Source organism: Ooceraea biroi, chromosome 8 (genome assembly GCF_003672135.1).
Source record: "Ooceraea biroi isolate clonal line C1 chromosome 8, Obir_v5.4, whole genome shotgun sequence".
Classification (NCBI taxonomy): Eukaryota; Metazoa; Arthropoda; class Insecta; order Hymenoptera; family Formicidae; genus Ooceraea; species Ooceraea biroi.
This window is the reverse complement of record NC_039513.1, coordinates 6403413-6425345: the sequence shown is the minus strand read 5'-3', so window position 1 is coordinate 6425345 and position 21933 is coordinate 6403413. Positions and strand designations below refer to the sequence as shown.

General features: G+C 37.1%; 1 protein-coding gene and 1 pseudogene across 7 annotated transcripts in view; one reads left to right on the top strand and one right to left on the bottom strand.

Moving 5' to 3' along the window:
- LOC105287868 (nephrin) overlaps positions 1-21901 on the bottom strand; it is a 215526-nt gene extending 193625 nt beyond the window's left edge. For all 7 annotated transcript variants that reach the window (XM_011353701.3, XM_011353702.3, XM_011353704.3 and 4 more), the window contains exons 1-2: positions 21314-21901; positions 14231-14601 (exon numbers count right to left, since the gene is read on the bottom strand). In XM_011353701.3, coding sequence (XP_011352003.1) covers positions 14231-14339 — 109 coding nt within the window. In that variant the 5' untranslated portion in view covers positions 14340-14601; positions 21314-21901. The remainder of the gene's footprint in view (positions 1-14230; positions 14602-21313) is intronic.
- On the top strand, positions 714-8169 carry LOC113562448 (annotated as a pseudogene).
- Positions 21902-21933: the final 32 nt, after the last annotated feature.

Sequence of the window (21933 nt, the reverse complement as noted above, 5' to 3'; positions counted from 1 at the left end):
GCCAAAAATAGTGATGATGCTTAAATATTTACGAAGTTGCATTATTGCACCATAAGAAGAATCCAATAAAGGCACTCCATTGTTAGTATAAGCTCTTACTAATTGCAAGAGAGCGAGAGAGAGAGAGAGCAGCGCGCCAGTCTTTAAGATCAATCGGATTTCTGAGGACCACGAAACGGATGCCATAGCGGCTGCCACAAGAAGATACGAAGGATCAAAGGAAGTAGAACACGGATGCACCTGCAATCGCTTGACGGGACTTTCTTTTGTGTGATGCCTCTTTAAGAAAGGGAGGCTCTTTTATAAAATAATATCTAACGGTATTTGTGCCATTTCAATATGTCAGAAAATCTTCGAATCAGATGTATTCGTGACAACTTCAAACTGGACATTCAATTCGTGTTTTGTTAATTAACATAGTAAAGTAAGTGAACAAAACGGATTCATACTTAAGGTATGGAAAGATGCCGTTTACACCCCGTAATAAAATGGATAATAAAAATACTTGAAGTTAAAAAATTAAACAATTGATATTACATAATTGATAACAATAGGTAATCATATTACTTAGCTTTGCTTTAAGACCGACAACCCGAGTTGATGATGTTCCTTTATGAAATGTTAAGCAATTTCGCGCGCAGGCTTGGGCGCGCTTACACGGGAAATTAGTGGCACTAAAAAGCTGCGACGCTGAATGAATATTCCATTACAACTGACAGAAGAGGGCCGGTAGACGTGTATATAGGAACGACGCGAAATAATTTCCTCCCGGAAAAGCCCGGAGTGCAGCTTCGCAAGAGGAACAGCTCTTGCGATGCGGTTTAGCGTACCGCTGCGCCGACAGGAATCCGATAGGGATGGCGCATTGTTATTACAAATTTCAACTAATTGTAATTGAGTAGCCATACATGATCAGCAAATTGAAATCCTTGTCATCTATCAGAATAATGCACATTCGATAGCGAGCTTTAACAGTGATATGCGCGATACGATGCTCGTTTCGCAGTAAAACTGTAACTGCAATATAATTGATCGGCGCTGCCGCCGCGCATTCGCGGTAATTAAAAACATTTTATTTGCATTCTAAATGTTACTTTTATTTTTATTTTGTGGACTGCGTGCAGTGCAGTGGTGCAACGCGGCGCCAAAATTCCTGCCACCCGCTACCGTGCAAATCCTCTAACCGTCACTTTTGCTGTCGGAAAAGCGGAATAAAAAGCGACGTTCCAAAGGTTTCGATAACATTTCCGAAATTTTGAAATACGCTTGAACATTTCCAGATTAAAGTTTAAATTATTTCATGTTCGAATTATTCAGCTCTTTACGACTGCGCGTGCATTGTAAATTTTCACGAAACTTTAATACTTTGCGTAATTTTGCGACATGTAAAAAAAGATTTTTTAATCTTTTATCCTCTGCTACAATACGTGAAAAATCGTTAAACGAGTCAAACGAGTGTTAATTTCTACACAAAAATAAAAGGTACGCGTACGTGCATGCGGTGCATACTTGCGTCGCGAAAAGCTACATCATATTATTATCATTGTATTTGTGTGTGACTATCAGTAGATGAAAAACTTATTAACTCGGCCAATAAGTACATCAAATAAATGAGAAAATTTGTAGTCGGATGAGGTTTATTACGAAGATCGAAATGCCGTAATTAGTCGTCACGTAACACTATTAATAAACTGCAGATGATCAAACTAATTTATGCGTGTACTTAGAGATTATCGTGACACTTAATTTTTGATTGTGAGCTTAAAATTTTCTGCTAGATTTTCCACTTCAGCAAATAAAACCATATTGATTCTGCCATGAATATGAATTTATTTCGTTATGTATTTAACTCATTTCCAATCGTCCGCATTGGTTATATGACATGGTTATACGACAGTTTCCTGTATTCATCATGTTTAACGTAACTAGAGGAACAACGTTTTTAGCATCCGCGCTTGGAAAAAATATCATGATTTATAAAATACCGAATTGCAATCAACCATTTATGTGTAATTTTTACATAAATGATATATGAATGCTTTATTTCGCAAAGAGAATATTAGGATTTTAGCTATGAAAGTACAATTTTGCAAGATATAAAGCGAATCTAAAGAGCATTGAATTTATTAACCATTGTTTGGCTTATTAATATTGCAATGGCAGCAGTTTACGGGAGTTGATAATTGGCGCTTTAACAAAAGCTCTTTAATCAATGCTAAACTAGTCACGTCAAATTTCTTCTGTTATGTGATTATTGTTCCATTTGTTATTAATATACTAAACGTTCCAATTATTTTAATACATTTGGTACCAATACTTAACAGATTTTACCATTTTTCAATAGTTATTTTCAATTGTTGGAAAGATAAAATTTACGACTATCTGTTAACATTATTGACTCGGTCGAGGAAGAGGAGTTAATGCAAATATATCTACGACTGATTGCAGCTTTGGTAAAACCTCGGTATATGCTTTGAAAAACGGTCGAAAATCACGAGTGCATGCTCGTGAAACAGACTTTTTTCCAATATGCACTGATAATATAAATATGACCGGTCGTTACGTCATATCGATGCTGCCCTGTGCGATATTGAATTTGCGGCATACATGCTTCCGGAGAGTTTAAATAATGGGAGTTATAGTCTATGCTTTGCCTGTTTTTCTTGCGCGGTTTTGCGAATCTATATAAAATGCAATGTTATATTATTTGTTAGAACATGTCCAAAATTATACGATCTAAAAATAATTACAATTATAAATTATTACAATCTATAAATAATATCGTATGTATAAAGACTTGTTCGATAAGAAATTTATATTTAATCAAAGAAGAACAATTCAAATTTGTCTCGAGGCAAATGAGTTTGCCATTTACTTTGGTATGCGTGAATGAAGTTTCATGTGAAAAATGAAAACTTTATTACAGGATTACGCGTATTATCATACTGCTATTACATCAAATTTAATTTTGAACTCACGCGTCACTGCGTGTCCCAAAGGGATAAGTGCCGGATGCACAATACGTGATCACTTCAACGTAGTCAAGTTTTGCTATGTATCATATACGCTGAGTAAATATATTATGCTTGTCAATAGATAGTACTGGTGGAGGATTATTACTTCATTGATTGTTGCACATAGTTCGAAAACAATGTTACGGAATCTATCTATCTATCTATCTATCTATCTATCTATCATTTCAAACACTTGCGTCATTATTCCCTTGATACAGTACTCTCTTGGTATCAGATTAGTTTGCGATTCAGATATACGTCAATGTGTATCGAGAGAAGCTAATATTAAATATCATTTATCATGGTGCTTTTATATCTTTGGCTACTTTTTTATACGCTTTTTATCTTTAATTTGATAGCTGCGATCTAAACGTATGCAATCAAAAAAGTCACTTTGCACGTCGACTTATTCATCTCGACCGTTACGAACGTGAATCTTCAAAAGCTTTAACAATATTAAACTCTGTGATATCATGAAGAAAACTACCTTTATCCAGAAAAAGGACGTTGGAGAAAAAGATAATGGAGTTGTATAATGCCTCAGGCACCACAACACTTTCGCCTATATAATTTTTTCCTGCTTTTAATAGGTTTTATGCTGCGGAATTATATTACACGTCTCGTTCTCGATGATAATAGGTAGTAATGCCTGTCATTGCTAAACTTCACAACACTTTAGAGTATAGGTTAACTTTGAATTTGGCGCGTGAGGCCTTGTAGATGCTCACCGCGCCCTCTCTCGCCATATAGTTTGTTGTGCTAAACTTCATGTACATCGTGAGTATAACTGTCGTATATAAAACGCGAATTAACAGCAACCAAGGTGTTATAGAGCATGCCGAGCAACAGGAAAAGGAAGCGCTCCCGGTCTCGATCAAGAGATTGTCGTCTGCGCAAAAATAGAACGGAGGAAAAGTTGTAAACCATGCAATTTCAGTTAGATAACCTCGCCAACATACTTGGTCGGTTAGTCCAACCTCCTCCGGGTAAGTAATGTGGATTTCCATACGAAGTCTCCGCATAATTCGTTTGTCGAAGCACAGTTTGACGATTCCATACGAATGTCCAAACTGGTGTCATGTCCATACGACGTGTACACGGGCGACCTTGTGATAAATTCAAGAAGAATGTAAAGTCACAGGTTACACAATAAGTGCCGCCCATGTGATCTCGACTTTCCTCTGTTATTCAGGAGACGATAAGATCGCCAATAATTAAATTGTCGAATCACATTGTTTCTATAACAAATGACAAAGAAAGTGTCATGTCCATACGACGGTGACACGGGTCGAACTTGTGATAATTCAATAAGAGTGTAAATTCACAAGTTTCACAATAAGTGATGCCCATGTGATATCGACTTCTCTCTGTTTTTCAGGAGATGATAAAATCAATGAGAGTTTGGTTAATGAAATCAAAGAACAGTTGGTTGATAACATTGACCAGCCTGTGGATGCACAATCGTCAGAGAGCGTGCAAATCATGGATAGCCTCGTTAATCCTAATACGTCAATTTCTGAGGAAATGTTGGAACTCCTGGGAGAGGATCCCACTGCGACTAAAGAAATTGCAATTAAATTTCATCCTGAACTCAAATGCAGATGGGATAAATGAATGCAAGGAGGTTTTCCAGACGAACACAAGAAGGTCATTCTGCAAAAATATCCGAAAAAGCAAGACCTGTATACCGAAGCGCCTAAGGTTAATTTGGAAATCGTTCCACTTATGTCGGAGGTTGCCGTAAAAAGAGACCAACATTTTTTGGAGACTCAAAATTGTGTGGGTTCAGCACTATCGGCATTAGCGGCAGCAATCTCTATGATTCTTGATGACCCAGAGGATGGTATTGACCAGGAAGTTCTCACAAAATATCTTTGTGATGCCGGAAAATTATTAACGGATGTATTTTATCAACAATCGGTGGCCAGAAAATCATTTATTACACCTTTACTGAATAAAACGGTTAAGCCCACAGTTGAAGCTATCAAAGCTGATGAATGGTTGTACGGTCAGAAATTTGCTGAACAAATCAAAGAAGTCCAAACAATTGGAAAAGCGTGTGCTACACTCAAGGCCCCGGAGAAATCTTCAAAAGGATTTACCCAGAAACCACGTTTTCAGGGAAACTTGCGATACCCACCTGCGAAATACAAGCAGGTGGGGCGATATCCGAGACAAGCAACAATCAGATTCAAGGCCAGAAACCAACGAACGAGTCAGAGCACACAAAAGGCCTCGAGTCAGAAGTCGAGCAAGAAATCGACGAAGAAGTAAACGAGGTAAGAGTTCAAGCAGGTCGCCTTCGGTTATTTATAGATCAGTGGACGAAGATCACAAGTGACAAATATATACTCAACTGCGTGAAGGGCTATCGGATCCCTTTCACGGATAGTCCACAGCAAGATAATTCTCCATCGGACATTATATGGTCCGATACTGACCAGATTCTGGTTACACAGGAAATAAATAGGTTACTATCGTTAAAGGCTGTGGAGCAGTGCGAAGAGTGCGATGGACAATTTATTTCATCGTATTTTTTAGTTCCTAAACCTGACGGTTCTAGCAGATTTATCTTTAATCTGAAAAATGTAAATAAATTTATAGATCCTGTTCATTTTAAAATGGAGGATATCCAATCGGCAAAAAATTTATTAATTCCGGGGGCATACATGTGCTCTATTGATCTAAAAGACGCATACTTTCTTGTCCCAGTACACGAAAAATGCCGAAAGTATTTACGCTTCAAATCCCAGAACAAACTGTTTCAATTTACGTGTCTACCATTTGGACTTTGTACAAGTCCATACGTCTTCACAAAAATTATGAAACCAGTCATGCATAAGTTGTGAACCATGGGTATTATATCAATAATTTACATTGATGATATTCTCTGCATAAATAAATCTTATAATGAGTGTTTAAACAACGTACAAGAAATAATAACTCTGCTAGAACAGTTGGGGTTCGTAATAAATTATGCGAAAAGTTCCTTAACGCCGAATAAAAAATGCAAATATCTCGGCTTTATAATTAACTCCTTAGACTTTAGGTTAGAATTAACAGAAAAGAAAAAATTTCAAATTTTAAGTATTACCAATCAATTCAAAGAAGGCAATAGTTATAAAATTCGTGATATAGCTAAAGCAATTGGAGTACTAACAGCAGCATGCCCGGCAGTGGCCTACGGTTCGACTTATTGTAAACGACTTGAGAGACAAAAAGTCCTTGCATTACTTCTGAATGACAATGATTATGAAGCAAACATGCACATTAACAAAGCCATGTCGGATGACCTGACTTGGTGGAAAATTAACTCGCAGATAGCTTCGAATCCCATTCGAACGTTTAAATTCTCGATCGAGATCTCTTCAGATGCGTCCCTCACTGGCTGGGGAGCTTATTGTCAAGGAATGTATAGTTATGGATTTTGGAACCCGAAAGAAAGGGAATATAGCATCAACTATCGCGAATTACTTGCAACGTTTTTTGCGCTTAAGTGCTTCGCCACTTCATTATCGAACTGTGAAATATTATTAAGGGTCGATAACACATCTGCCATATCGTATATAAATAAAGCGAAAGGAATTCAATTCCCTCATCTCAGCGAATTAGCGCGGACAATTTGGTAATAGTACGAAAGTCGGAAATTGTGGATATTTGCAACGTATATACCCTCAAAACAGAACGTGGAAGCAGATTCTGCATCCAGGGTAAATAACATTGACACCGAGTGGGAACTATCTCCCAAAGCATTTAAGAAAATAACAAAAGAATGGGGTCCTTTTTCAATAGATCTCTTTGCTTCTAGACTAAACGCAAAATGCAAGCAATTTTGTTTTAGGTATCCAGATCCGGAGGCCGAAATAGTAGATGCGTTTACAATTTCGTGGACGAATGAAAAATTTTACGCGTTTCCGCCTTTCGCACTCATTTCACGAACACTACAAAAAATAATTGTAGATAAAGCTGTGGGCATAGTGATTGCACCATTATGGCCAACACAACCGTGGTACCCATTGTTTGCGTCACTTTTAGCTGCGCCAACTCTGATTTTCAACCCAGATAAAAATTTGCTGTTATCTCCTTGTAGAGAACAGATACACCCATTGGCACCAAAACTTTCATTGGTGGCAGGAATATTATCTGAACGGCGTTTCTAAAGAAAGGTTTGGATGAGGATGCGGTGGACATCATGCTTAATTCCATAACAGCGTCAACACTTCGTCAATACCAGACTCCACTAAAATTATGGTGGAATTTTTCATACGAAAATAACATCAATGTCTTCAATGCAGAAACGCCGGCAATCATTGCCTTTTTGACAAAAAGATTCAAGGAGGGTGCCAACTACAGCACACTAAACTCAACACGATCTGCTATTTCTCTCATTTCTTCACGCGATATCTCTGGCGATGTGTTAATCTCTCGGTTATTTAAGGGAATTTTCAAACAACGGCCAGTAAGACCGAAGTATGCTAGTATCTGGGACACGACACCAGTGATTAAGTATTTAGAAAAACTTCATCCCTTGAAGCAATTAAAACCCAAAGATGTAGCAGAAAAGACTGCCACGCTCTTAGCGTTAACCACCGCGCACAGACTACAAACATTAGCGTTAATCAAAACAAATAATATTGCGGTTTCAAATACAGGTATTACAATTAAAATACCGGATCTAATTAAAACCTCAAAGGTCGGTAGTTTTCAACCTGAAATAAACCTACCGTTTTTCACGGAAAAACCCAGTCTGTGCACGGCTTCGGTTATATTGGAATATTTAGATTATACTAAGAACATACGAACGACTAGTAATACAAAACTATTAATTTCAACTGTTAAACCGTATAGTGACGTAAGTGCACAAACAATTGGGCACTGGATCAAGTCCCTGCTTGGCAAGGCTGGGATAGATACAAACCAGTTTTCAGCGTATAGTACGCGACATGCTGTAGTGTCCGCCGCCTACCAGAAAGGTGTCGATATTGATACAATTAGACGCACGGCGAGTTGGTCCAGTCAGTCCCAAATGTTTGCTCGATTTTATAATAAGCCGATACAATCGTCGAGTAAGAATTTTACGCATGCAATATTGGAACAGTAACGTGCTAAGTTACACTATTTATTTTATACACAAAAATAAAACGAGTGTTGAGAACGCTAAAGATCTACCTATTATCATCGAGAACGAGACGTGTAATATAATTGTCCGCCGAAGGCGGGCTCGTTCGATCGTAATTATATGAAATGTCTCGTTCGAAGATGATCCGTTCCCACCCTAAAATATTGAATTCAACAAAAACAAAACAAATTACATTACGTATTACACCCAGGATCATCTACGGAATTCAACAACTCAAACTTTAGCACTTTTCTCTAAACTGGATGACGAGAGAGGGCGCGGTGAGCATCTACAAGGCCTCACGCGCCAAATTCAAAGTTAACCTATACTCTAAAGTGTTGTGAAGTTTAGCAATGACAGGCATTACTACCTATTATCATCGAGAACGAGACGTGTAATATAATTACGATCAAACGAGCCCACCTTCGGCGGGCTCGTTCGATTGGACAATTATTGAACTTGCAGTGAAATGTACTTAAGGGAGGAAAAAGAATGAAAGGGAGATACATGTACATATACATATTTCTTATAAAACTCGGACTTTCGTGAATGAGTTCGAGGCACGCGCGCGAGGCTTTTTGCGAGCGAACATTATTCCGATTTTTGTTAGGCAACCTCGCTTTGTGTATGGGCGGACAAAGCGACGTATACTTTTGTTACTAACGTGGCAATTGAATCATCCGCCGACAAAAGCCACCGGGTATGCCGACCGCGTAATTTCGTCCCTCAGGCGTGAAAATGAGGGGTTTTTAACCCATTTTACACACCACAGCTCTAACGAGATCGCCATGTCGTCGTTATTTCGTAGACCATCAAGACCGGGCGCCGCGTTGCATGCGAAAAGAAAACGCGCGACGAACTCTTCCTTCAGGATCTCCTTTCCCTCGCTTTCGTAGTGAAATTACATTTTCCTCCTTGAGACGGAGTTTCGTATTTTCGGTCGATAAATCATTTTATCAAAATGGAGATTATTATAGGTAGGTTGCGTGTGCGCATTGTGTCTCATTTCTAACGTAATTGCCAAAATTTATTATTTATTATTTATCGTTACTGTGGCTACTATATTATACTAAACTACAACTGAAAATAAAGTAAGCAATTGGAATCTCAGATATGAAAATAATTATTCTTTTGAAGAACTATTGTTTTAGAGTTTCTTAGTAAAATGCAATTTTAATTATTTTAGATATTTTTTTTCATAAAACAATTATTGTTTAAATTCAAACATACTTAAAACTGAAACCACTTGATACATGAAAAAATTTCAGATTTGTACAATACTGATAAATTGTAGAAATGAAACAGTAAATATATGACTAATTTAAATCTAGTATACTTTTTAATGGCAACATTTATCAAATTTAACGGATTGACGCTATTCTAAACAAATTTAATCAATTGCAATCACCGCAAGTTAATTTCTCAGACGACCACGCGTTTAAAATGCACGTGATCGCAACGTCAGCAGACAGCATGGGTGCAATCAGATTCGCTTCGCGTTTAAATATTTACCGTCCGATCGGGAATCTCTATCAAGGCCCGTAGTGGCTCTTGCAACAACAACAAAAACAGCAACAACAAGAAAATTATCCAGGCGAAATCGGAGGATAGTCGAGTAGCTTTATTCGCACTTGGCCACGCGACTAAATGACGTCGAGTGTGTTTTATTTAATGTTGAGCACGAAACGCGAAGGCGGAAGTAATTACGGCTAGTCGAAACGTAAAGGAAGGAAATGTGGGTCGTGAGATCGAGGGTTTGCGAAGCTCCAACGACTAATTAAACGAGTGGGCCACGAACGAGCGGTTACGAACGTTTCGATAATTGTAGATTAATTAAAATTGCGAAGAACACGGGGCCGGCAAATCTGGCTCGATTCTATCGCGAAAATCTCGACATTGCGGCAGGGGTCAGGATCCAGTTTGCGGGACCAATGAAACGAAAAACGTGGGAAACCTTAATGGCATCCCGCGATTTCGCGGGTGAGCGAGCAAATGTTGATTGTTGGCTTTCGAAGCTTACCTTATCTTGATGCGATTACGCTTTTATTTTTCAATAAGATAGATAGCATTTGCAACATACAAATTTCTCGGTATATGATAAATAGGTAACATGATCTTTCATATATTTCAAAAATTTATAAAACTTTATAAAAATTTTAATACATTTTATAGCAAATTCTACGATCTTTTTATTTTGTTAAAATGAAGTTTATTATATTATTATTCAATAATGAAAAATTTTGAACATTATTGTATATTTTACTATGAGTCTGACATCACAGTTCTTGATCTTTTATCGCGAAATAATTTATTCATATGTTTTGAAAATCTAGGAAATCTTTTCACATTTCAAAGTATTCTTTCACGGCACGTATGTGTATTATGTCATGTTTGGAGCGTTTTAGCTTGCAAATTACTTTAATGTCGAGTACGACGGTAGCAAAATGACATCTTTTCGATGGTAATCTTTTAATTATGGGAGAACGGAGTTTACGCATTAAAGGGGAGCCGGCTGAAAGGGTGCTTAGTTGGTGGAATTTTGAAACTGTCGCTCGTCGAAGGGCGAGGCTTCCGGAAATGAAACTGCGTGATATCGATCTGAACATTTCAGATTGAATGATCTTGAGATGTTTTGGACTATTTGTTGAATTTCATTATAATCTTGTGCGATATAGTGCATCAGTCTGAGAAGAGAGTTTACATTTCCTCTTGCGTAAAGTATCTTTATATATTTAAATATTTAAATATTTTTAATATTTATGATTTTCATTTTACATAAATTTAGATCAATTACTGAATATTATAAAATCGTACATATCTAAAATTGGAAAACGAATAACATTTATATTATCTTTATAAAGACATTTACCATGTCATTTGTAACTTTTTGTTACGACGTATAGTAATGATCTTGTCATTTGAAGTTTGAATTTGTCGACATTCAATACTTGCACAGTTTTTCCGCATTTTTCTCGTGAAACGCGCGTCAAGATGCATTAGACGTCGCTACGTCAGATTCTTCGGGAAAGTTTTCGAGTAAGGCGTTCCCCTAGGGAATGTGAGGACACGTCAACCAAATGAGATACGTCGTTCACGCGTCTTTCTTTTTAAATTGAGGTAGCTGAGTTAATTTATATACTGGTATCACGGTACTTTTAATACATATTTCATGAACTGAAGAAGTAGCTTCGGTATGAGCGAATTATTTTGAATGGGATTTAAGCAAAAGACTCCCGATAACAGATTCAATAAGTGAAAGATGGAACATAGAGAAGAGTTCCAGGATTTTCAGAAATTCAAAGCCCCGGTGTTCCGAAGTTATACAAGTGGCGAAGTTCGAAATGGACGAACATTTTCCGGATTCGGAAACTTAGAATTCTAAATTTGCAATACTACAAATGCTCGCGGATTGAAAGACTTATAGTTTTGAAGCAAAAAGCTGCGTAACACAAGAGTGATAAGCGTAATTAAATTCGCGTTAACAATATTCTATTTACTTTTAAAATTTACGAAACAATTTGTATAAAATTAAACTCTGTATCTATTTAAAATTTTGAAAATTTAAGAACAAAATCTGAAAAATTTGTATTATTTAATACATAATAACATCTATCTATTTACGGTGCGATATTCTAATAAACCTTATTGTTTTATCCTAATTTCAGATAATATATAAAGATTAATCAGATATTGTTTATTTGAGGGAACATCAAAATGACTTAGTATACTTCTTAGTATTGCATTATATTGGCAATAAGGGTTGAGATTATAAAAGTCTAGAATTCTGTAACGTTTTATGTATTACCGTGTCTTCGTTGCCAAATAGTCATGCGAGGTGAATTATACTAGCAATGCACACGCGGAAGATTGCAGACATAAAATGAAATCTCGCCGGCACAGCAGATTTAATTAATTCTTAGATTAGTAGGTCAGCTTGTGGAAGTAAAATACGTGTCGCGTTTCACGTAGCAAAAACTCGTTGTTTGAATGCGACTACCCTTGCTTGGCAACTGCACATTTTGGCACTATACACTGTATAACGTATTTTCTATTAGTCGCATTGAATCTCTTCTCCCTTGTAGCGAAAAATAAGCAGTTTTTGACATGTATTACTGTTGAATTCAATTCAAGATCTAAACTTTATAATAATATTAATCATTAATTAAATGTTTTAAAAACATTTTAAATATAATCTGTGATGCTTAAAAACTCTTTTCTTAAAAAAAGACTGTTGAAATTACTGTATGTTCTTCTGTTTTTATATACTTTGTGCCATGAACAACGCCAATACAAGAGACATATTGATTTATATATGTTTACCTGCAAGTTTAATGTGGCTAAAGCGATACTTTAGAAACGATAAAGTTTATTGAGATATTTTAAAAGAATCCTGTATGATATTAAAACTTCTTCACATATGCTTATGAGAGATCTCCTTAACGTTATTTTAATATGAAAAATCTTTTAAGCAATCGCGAAAACATCTTTTAATATATCGCTTAATACATGTCAAAATTTAAAAAAGAAATTTAAAAAAGAAAATATCCCATACATTCTAAGTAATTTTGTGAGATATACAAACGCTTATTAGAATATCGGAAAGATATCGACGTTAGTCAGGACCCTTCTTCCGCAGAAAGAGGATAAACTCAGGATTATTCGAACAGCAAGACATTCGACACGCGCATAAAGACGGTGATTACGTTGATATCCGAATTTTAGTCATTTGCGAGCGACTTGATCTGCAGGATGTATAAGTAAAGTCGTGTTACTACACGCTTCGTTGGTTCGTGCGATGAGGCCGCTGGAAACGATGAAAAGTCGCGAGAAAATCGAAGTGCACGGAATGCCAACACGTGGGTGAAACGAGAAGGGAGGAAAGTTAGGACAGACACATCAGTGCAATGTGGCTAACGTTTGTTTACGCGCGAAAGCTTTCGCGACACAATGAGCTTTTTACTCTTCGCTACGTGTAGCAAGTTGTGTAGTGCTGGTGTAGCGTTAAATTCTGAGGAGAAAGAAATTAGTGTATTATCTCTTTCCTTCCTCTTTTCCTCTGTTATTTTTTCCTCTCCAGACGTGCGTTGCATCACAAATTGCAAAAACTCTTTATTTTTAGCTATGTTTTGTTACAAGTTGATGCTAACAATTTACACTTTCTCAGACTTTCTCAGACTAACTTTTAATCTGGTTTTTCTTTAATGTATTTAAATTAATCCTAGATTCATTAAAATTCATAAAGAAAAAATGAATTCTATAGATTTGTTAATTAAACACGCATATAACAAGTAGAATAAGAAAAAATGTTATTCAACAATTTATTCTATTGTTATAACTGCCAGTAGTGTCAGTAAAAGGAAGAACTAAGTTCTTCTTTTATCGATAGTTGCAGAGCTATTCAAGTTTTTTTGTAAAGTTAGCGCTCCATTTTTAAAATTTTGGATTGATAGAGTTTTCGCTTCTACTAGGAGTTCTACAGAGTTTCTGATACGTTTTAAAAAGAGCTCTGGCGCTTCAATAGGGTCTGCGAAGCTTGAAAAGTGCGCATCAGGTTCGTAAAAAAGTGATATCGATAAAAAAAGATGACACGGGCCAAGTTGCAGGATGAACTCGTGGCGTATAAACGCGGGGATACGTTTAGTTCTAGCATGGTGTTTAAGGGGTTAATGTCACAAAGCTGAACGGCCGGTCACTGGTTTGCAGTTTATACTAGGCATATAGTTTTATAACCCATCAATCGTACAAGTTCTTTTTGACCACTTGCCAACTTGTGATAGATTGTCGTTTCCGACATTTCGATCCAACTAGCGCAACATACGCTCCGAAGTTGTATAAAGTTGTGCGAATTGTGAGTTAATGCTTACGGCAATTTTCTCTCTCGCGAACTTGATATGTACGAATTTTTTGAATTTAATCTGATTCACATTTTATCGGTTACAACATGTCTCTCCATCTTTAATAAAAGGAACGACTTAATGAAAGAGAAGAAATAACAATTCTCATAATGTCAGAAGTTTTTCCAACATCAGTTCCCTTTGTTATACAATATATTCAAGTTCCAATCAGTATCTATGGATCACTTAAAACTAGCACTTACCGATTTCCTGATTGGTTATCCTGGCATGGCAGCTGCTGGAAGCGTAGAGCAATAGCGCGAGGAGCGATGCGAGGGATCCAAGGCGGGCGGCCATCTCATCTCGAGGCATCTCGACGCCCCAACGTCACGTCACGTCACGTCACGTCGCGCCGCGTCACTCGTGTCAGCGACACACTCACCCCTTCAGTGCTTGCTTTTTTACAGCACTCGTCTTCTGCTTTCTACCTTTCTCTTTCTCCCGCCCTCCGTCGTCGTTGACGAAACGCGCGAACCAGGTCCCAGGCACTCTTGAAAGCACTTTCCGCGCGACTCAAATTCTCATCGTCGAACTTGTCCTCCGCAAATTCGTCTCGGGTTTTTCCTCGTCAAACCTTCAAACACAACGATCACACGTGAAATCATCGATAAGTAACGAAAACATGCGTCAATTCCTCCTCTCTTATTTCTTACTTAGGGAATCGTATTTTACGCGCGTATTTTACGCGCTCACCTTCCCGGGGGAAAGATTGAAATGGAGAACACGGAATATCCTGCTGTCTAAGTGTGCAAACAAGGGTTGCATTGATCCCAGGACAAACTACTTCGGTCTAACGTAAAACAAACGAGATTTTTCCCCACTTTAAAAGAGAAGTATGCTTTTTAAGCCGGAACTTTTTCCGCGTACCGAAGTGAATAGCAAACTAATCTAGCTGAAGAGAAATCTGAATTATTATAATTCGATAAAATGCGGGTTTCTCATGTAACATTGAGCCAGAACTCTCGTCTGCAGAACAATGACTGCACTAACTGTCACGTAAACGGTCGATATTGGATTATCGCTTAAGTTCAGCAGCTGTGAAACATCGTTTGTTCTCTAATCCGAAATTTGCTCGCGACGCAACGTAACGCACGATATCGCGATTTCGGAAAATTGCGACCCTTGCAAATGTAACGTGCGAATTCGCGTTACCCACTTCGCACAACGCTCAACCATGTCTCTCCCTCTCGAATTCTATTCTGCTGATTTTCCTTTCTCACCTGCAGCGACACGCATGCAGTTTCGATACCCGTCGTTGCTGCCGCTCAAACTCTCTCGATAGCTGACGTCGTGCATTCGGCGTAATCACGCTGTTGTTTTCTCAAACCTTTTTTCTAAAAACTGTCTGCATATCCGGAAAAAATCTCCTTTCCCTCCCCCTTTCTCCTCTTCACCCCGTTTTCATGAAATATTTTTAACACCACTCCCGCGGGAGCTAGAGAATAGAAAGGAAAAAGAGAGTGCGGAAATATTTTATCCAGCGACGCAATTATTTCCGCTGCGAATAATTCGACCGACAAATCGAGAGGAGAAGGAAAAAAGTGTATCGTACCAACGTGCGCGCATGTCCATCGCGGTGACAACAGTGTTTCTTGTTTAAGTTTTTGACGTGCAAGCGAATGACAGAACTCGTCGATCGTGACACGGCAAAATGATACAGCGCGCCGCGTTTAATATCGCGATTGTCGTTTAATCGAGTTATGTGGCCCAGTTATTATTTTATTTACCGATCGGTCGCGCAACAAGTTTATTTCCGGATACTTGCCGTCGCCGTGCTGGCGATGCTATAGCTAAGCGGTGCTATAACGTTAGCGCCGTTGCACCCTCATTATTTCATGGTTCGCACGTTTGTATCGCGATATATCGAATCGCATGATTCTATTAACTTCGACACGAGGACGCACTTCGGTCAATGCATTGCGCTTTAGAAAAAATAATGTACCTGCTGTGTGTATAACGTATAATCTCTTATCATTTATATGTCGCTGTGTTGGGAGAAAAAGTAACATGGCTTTCGAGAAATAACAAAAGGCTTTTCTTGAAAAGAATTAATTTGTATAAACACTTTCCTCTTGCATCATGTTTACCCGGTTTCGAACATGTTGGACAGAATATTTTAGTGAAGCATCTTGACGCATTCAAACTTGCATTATAAAAATTGCATAATATATAAAGGGCATAAAGGACATAAAAGACTATTTTAGTAAATGTTTTTCTATAATAATTGGAGTAAATTATTATTGGAGAACGTATTGCGCAACAAAGTGCGCCATCGTCTATAATAATACAGTGACTTTGAAAATGACAAACGACATAAAAGTTTAAAACTGATATAAACGCAACATTGTCTGAAATTATTGTATTTTATAAATATTCATGTAAATGTACAATCTTAATTGCACTTTATAGTTGTTACAAATATATCACATTGTACTACAGAGACGAAAAGTATCACAAACAAGTAAAATAAAAAAATATTTTTTAAAATCTGTTATCTTTGATAACAAACATGTTTTTATATTTTGCAACAAAGATTACTGATCAAACACTGAACAAACAATTTGAGTACAAAGAGCAAATTAAAATATTCAAATATTCTTCTATCCAAATGTATCAACTATTGAAAAACCTTTTGTTACAAAACAAGAAATAATATTTTATACTGATTATTGCCAACATTATTTAAACCGTCACGTTACAATCATCAAGAAGAAATTGTAAATACTTCAAATTGAGCGATGCTTAACTCAATGCCACTCAATGCTGACAGATAATTGTGCCTTTAATTACTTTTCGCGGGCGGAACTTGGAGAAATAAATAATTAATTTCTTCCGCCGTCTTCCGCTGTTCGCTCGAGTATCTAACGAAGCAAAAAATAGCATCAATTTTTACGATGAACAATCGAACAAATGAGAGAGCGAGAGAGAAAGAGTGACTGAGAGAATGAGCGAGCAAAGCGCGTATCGAAGGATGTGCATCGTCCGAGAAATTGCATTGTAAAATTGTAAAATCACGAGCGGGCCGCATCGGGTCGTTTAATTTGAGACTAATTAACGGTTCAATCACGTTCCGCGTAGAGATCGCAAGGGACTCAATAAATTACGATTCATTATTCCACATCGTACGACAGTCTACGTAAAAGAAGTGCCCGGAAAGTTTCATGCGGGAGTTAAACCGCTAACCGAAAATTTCTGCGTTAATTCCACAATATCCAAAGGTTGCCAATTCTCATCAGTAGAGGAGAAAGTGATGACATCCTATATTGTTTTCAATATTCTGTGAGATTCCAATATTGGAAAATGCATGTGATGTAATAAATATTTTAAAAAATTTAATTTATAATTAAACTCTCTTATAATAAATGACGCTATAGAAGAGTTTTTACAAAACTTTTATTTTGTGAGAAAATTATAATCAAACCTATCAAAATGATTAAAATATTTGTTTCATTTTCCATTAAACATATCAGAAACATTAACAAAAATAAAATAATAATCTCGTTAAAAACATTTACCATACTCATAAATGAACATAAAAGTTGTTCATATATGTATGTTATACTAGTGCTTTAACAATTAACCATAGATGTAGAACACGTAATAATATTTCCGCCGCAGGCTGCAACACCTCATTGCAGCTGTTATGAAATGTTAACAGTTTCAGATTACACTTTCCCCAGTTTACATTACGATCCCGAATGAGCTTACATAATGTCCGATGTAACATATTCAAGTCATATATCTACAATAGTTTTAACATCTCAATCTTGCATTTCCTCTCTTAGCGATTTATCTCTCGGTTAAGTTTGTCCGACGCGACGTGCTATATTATCGGAAGAATCGCGAGCAACACGCGGATTGAAATTTTCGATGGAAGAACGTTCGTAATCCTGTTCGTAACTAATAGCCTGAACGGTTTGGTGAAATCACGGCGCGGATTAGACACGCCACAATGCAAAATGCCCGGGATTCTTAGGACAGATCGCAGCTAGAATGCCCCGATGAAACAGCATAATACCAGGAATGTAATCGCCTACCCGACCATCAGATTTCCATGTAAATGCATTGACGCACCTACCGGTAGAACTATTCGGTGGTGACCGTCGAGGGATCAAGAGGATCCAGCCTTAACCGTCTTCTCACCGTGATCTCTATATGCTTATAAACGGGCTGACAATAGGTGAATTTAATGACCGCGAGAATTTCGCTCCGCTGGGTATGCCATGTGCACTCTCCTCGCGCGACATCGTCATTACAATCACTAAACGCGGATCAATAACGTAGAGTATAATATAATTTATATCTGATAATGATGGAAATAACTGTTCATGACACTACACGTTGCTCTTACCTATTCAGAATATCATGTAACGTAGCCAAGTTACTTGTCACACTTGTCACATTTGTCTAATTTCTAAAGAGAAAAATATGTAAATTTTATCATTAGAAATACGCGTATCTTTGTTTTGAATTAAAACTACGCGTTTCGCTATGAGTTTAACATGATCCCGTGACAATCTGTGTTAAACACCACGATTGATATATCGGGAAACAAATTAGAAAATGACGCGTCAGGAAGAAAGAAGAATTAGCAGTTCTATTCCAGATCTTCGTACCTCGACAGATATAATTTGTGAAGCTAACGTGCCGCCCTTTTTATAGCGTATTCTTTTCATCTTTCCGATCACAAAGGCACAAATTGTTTTCGTGACTGGCAACGCGCACCTTTTTCGAGAAAATTGCCAGTCAACCGGTGACAAGCACCCAATTTAAGTCCCATGTAATACGTTCGTGTAACTGTTCCCAGATTTATCGTGTCCGTTTGATCGCTACGTCGCATGGGAACTCGTCGCTCCCAAAATGGTTCTTTTTCGAAGAAAGAAACCTGCCTACTTAACATGGAAATCTTCGAAAGATTAAAATTCTTGCAGCGGAGTATACAAATTGTGAATACCTTGCTGCGAAGTTGCTTTAATAGCATGTACCTGCATGCGATGCTGTGATGGACGCATATTTATCCCTTAAATCGCATGTGATTTATGATACATGAAGACAAGAAGCAATGAACGTAAAAAACATTATGTGACACGATGTGAAATATTAAAAATTAATTTATTATTTTATTATGTGGCAAGCCTTTTGAAGCGTAATATTGCTGCTTCACACGTATGCATACAATACAATGACGAGACTATTGTAATGCGCAATTTTATTTTTACTCATAAATACTTTAGTAGTAAACACTATGTCGCTGTAGCAAAGCAAGAAATATTACACTTGGTATTCTATATGTCATAATAAAATGTTTCCGATATTCCATATTTGCGTACGACGTTATACCTAAGACAACACACAATGTCTCGTTACCTATTTCGATATAATAGTATCGTGAATCAATCCAATTGTATTTGATAATTTTCCTCGTGCATCCTCGTGCCGAAAACTCGTATCATCGATTAATCACGAATAAATATACGAATAAATGCTCAACGAATATATACTATTGTATAATATATTTGCTCATTAATGTCGGAACATGTTTTCGGAAATTTCATTGTTTGTTATCCTCGTCATACATCAACTACCATCAGAATCAATGAAGCTTACCGCTGATGTTACAATTAAAAATTTTTAAATTGGCTTACTGTGAAATTACCACACAAATTAGAAGGAAAGGTTGCAATATGCGAGGACTAGTGTTGATGAGCGCAACAAAGTCAAATTGTAGCATCCTGCGGAAAAGGTGCCGTGCAATTGTTAATTTATATCCCGTAATTAAAAATTACGAATGCGCATCTCGCCTGTAGCAATTTCGCGATATGTATGGATACGAAATAACTGTGAAATTGCATATGTTCAGCGAAGAAAGTGGAACATTTTAATAATGAAACAACAGATAAATGTACACAAAGCGCGTACAAAGAATACGCTCCAACTCTATCTTGGTGCTGCATTATTAAGAAATATTTAAACAGTAGGTCAAATCTTGAATATGTGAAGGTATGCGAAAGAAGATTCTTCAGGTAAACATGTCGTCAGAACTGCAGGTTGGTGAAGCATATTTGCAATGTATTTACAGTTATCTAATTCAAAAAATGTATGCTCCACAATAAGTAAGTTCGTTAAATTCTACTGAATTTTGTGTAATTATAAAAAATATTTTTTAAATTGCAAATTTAATTTAATGTAAAGTAATAAAATATTACTACATTCTTCTAGAAAGTTAACAAGATACATTTATAAATCCTTTGATATTTTTATTTCAATCATTTGATGAGACATATAGGTATATTTATTTATGATGTATATAATAATTTAGTTGTGTGTATATCTATATTTTTTTCGATGAAATATTGGATTGATCCAAAAGATAGGCAGAGGTGGAAATCCTTTGTAGAAACCTTAAGCTCCTGACTGGAGTAGGGAGAATAATAATAATAATTGGATTGACCGGAAAGGTGGTGTGGAATTTTGCAAAACAAATCCGCGCAGACTTTCCTCTTAACGCCTTATATCTTGAAATCTACTTTCTTTGGTAGAAAAAAAAACAAAGTATAACGAAGGTGCTTGCAGAAGTTCGTAAGATCACAAATGAATGGATTTCCTCAAAAGATGAATCATTTCATTGGCACAAGATTAAACTATTACTCGAAATATAGCATTAACAAACTTATTAATTAGAAAGATGAGTAATAGCAACGACTAATACTTTAATTAAAATATTATATGTAATCTTCTTGTTCTTAATAAAAATAACTTTTATCATACGAATTTTTGCAAGCATCTATTATGAAATATCTATTATAAAAAATACTGCATTGCCAAGAAAGTATCTTTTATCTTCAGATTGTCTTACGTATCTTCAGATATGGACTTTAATACTATTACTCCAAAGTACGTGTCTTACAATATTAATGCTAGTTCTTCAATATCAGTATAGAGACAATGTGTGCAATTGTGATAGCTAATGATTTGATAGCTAATAATAAATATTTACTAAACAAATCCTTATTTATGCAATATACGTTGATCATATTATATTGGTAATGTGATCAATGTTTATATTGTAATAAACATTGATCATATTATATTGGCGATTAAATATCATCTGCTATGAATTTATGATATAATAATTATTCACCGTAAAAAATTAATTTGATATAATATAATTAACACTAATTTGATTATTCACCGTAAAAAATTCATCGATCATTTCCGTCTTCGTCTAAACGTAATCTGTAATCTGGACGAAAATTGAACGAAAAAGGAACGGTAAATAACCTTACCTTTATAAGATCCGTGAGAATCGGAATCACAATGCAGGACATCCTCCTCGAACACAATCTCTGCCCGTGATTGCAGTTCGTTTCGCGCACGAAGGTCCGGTTGCCATCACCCGGAGTGACACTTTGCAGCTTCTCACGGGAGCTTCATCACCGTATCAATCCTCTCGATCACGAACACACACGCACGCACACACTCGCGAAAGGGAGAGCCGGACGCGTAGGATCATAAAAGGGAGCACACTCCTGCAACTTGTTGCAAATTTGGAGCGCGCGAATTTTGACACCTTTAAATCACTCGTATCGGCGTTGCTACCGCGTCGATTTAATCTGTCAGTGTTGGCAAGCCCGAACGAACTTCCGCGGCAAACTTCATGCCTCACGAGAATCCACGACGTGCAAATGTTTTTCAATGTACTCGAATTCAATGTTACTCACCGACTCCGACACTCGTTTTATTCGAACCGCGCGGATCAGCTCAAAGCGATCGGCGTCCGGTAGTCGAGGAGGGGGTGACTTCTCGCTCAACTAGGCGTAAAAGGGATAAAGAGACGCGACGACTGCACGACGAGCACTGAGCGAGGCGCGCGTTGAATGGGGTACGGGGCGCGCGCCGGTCGCTC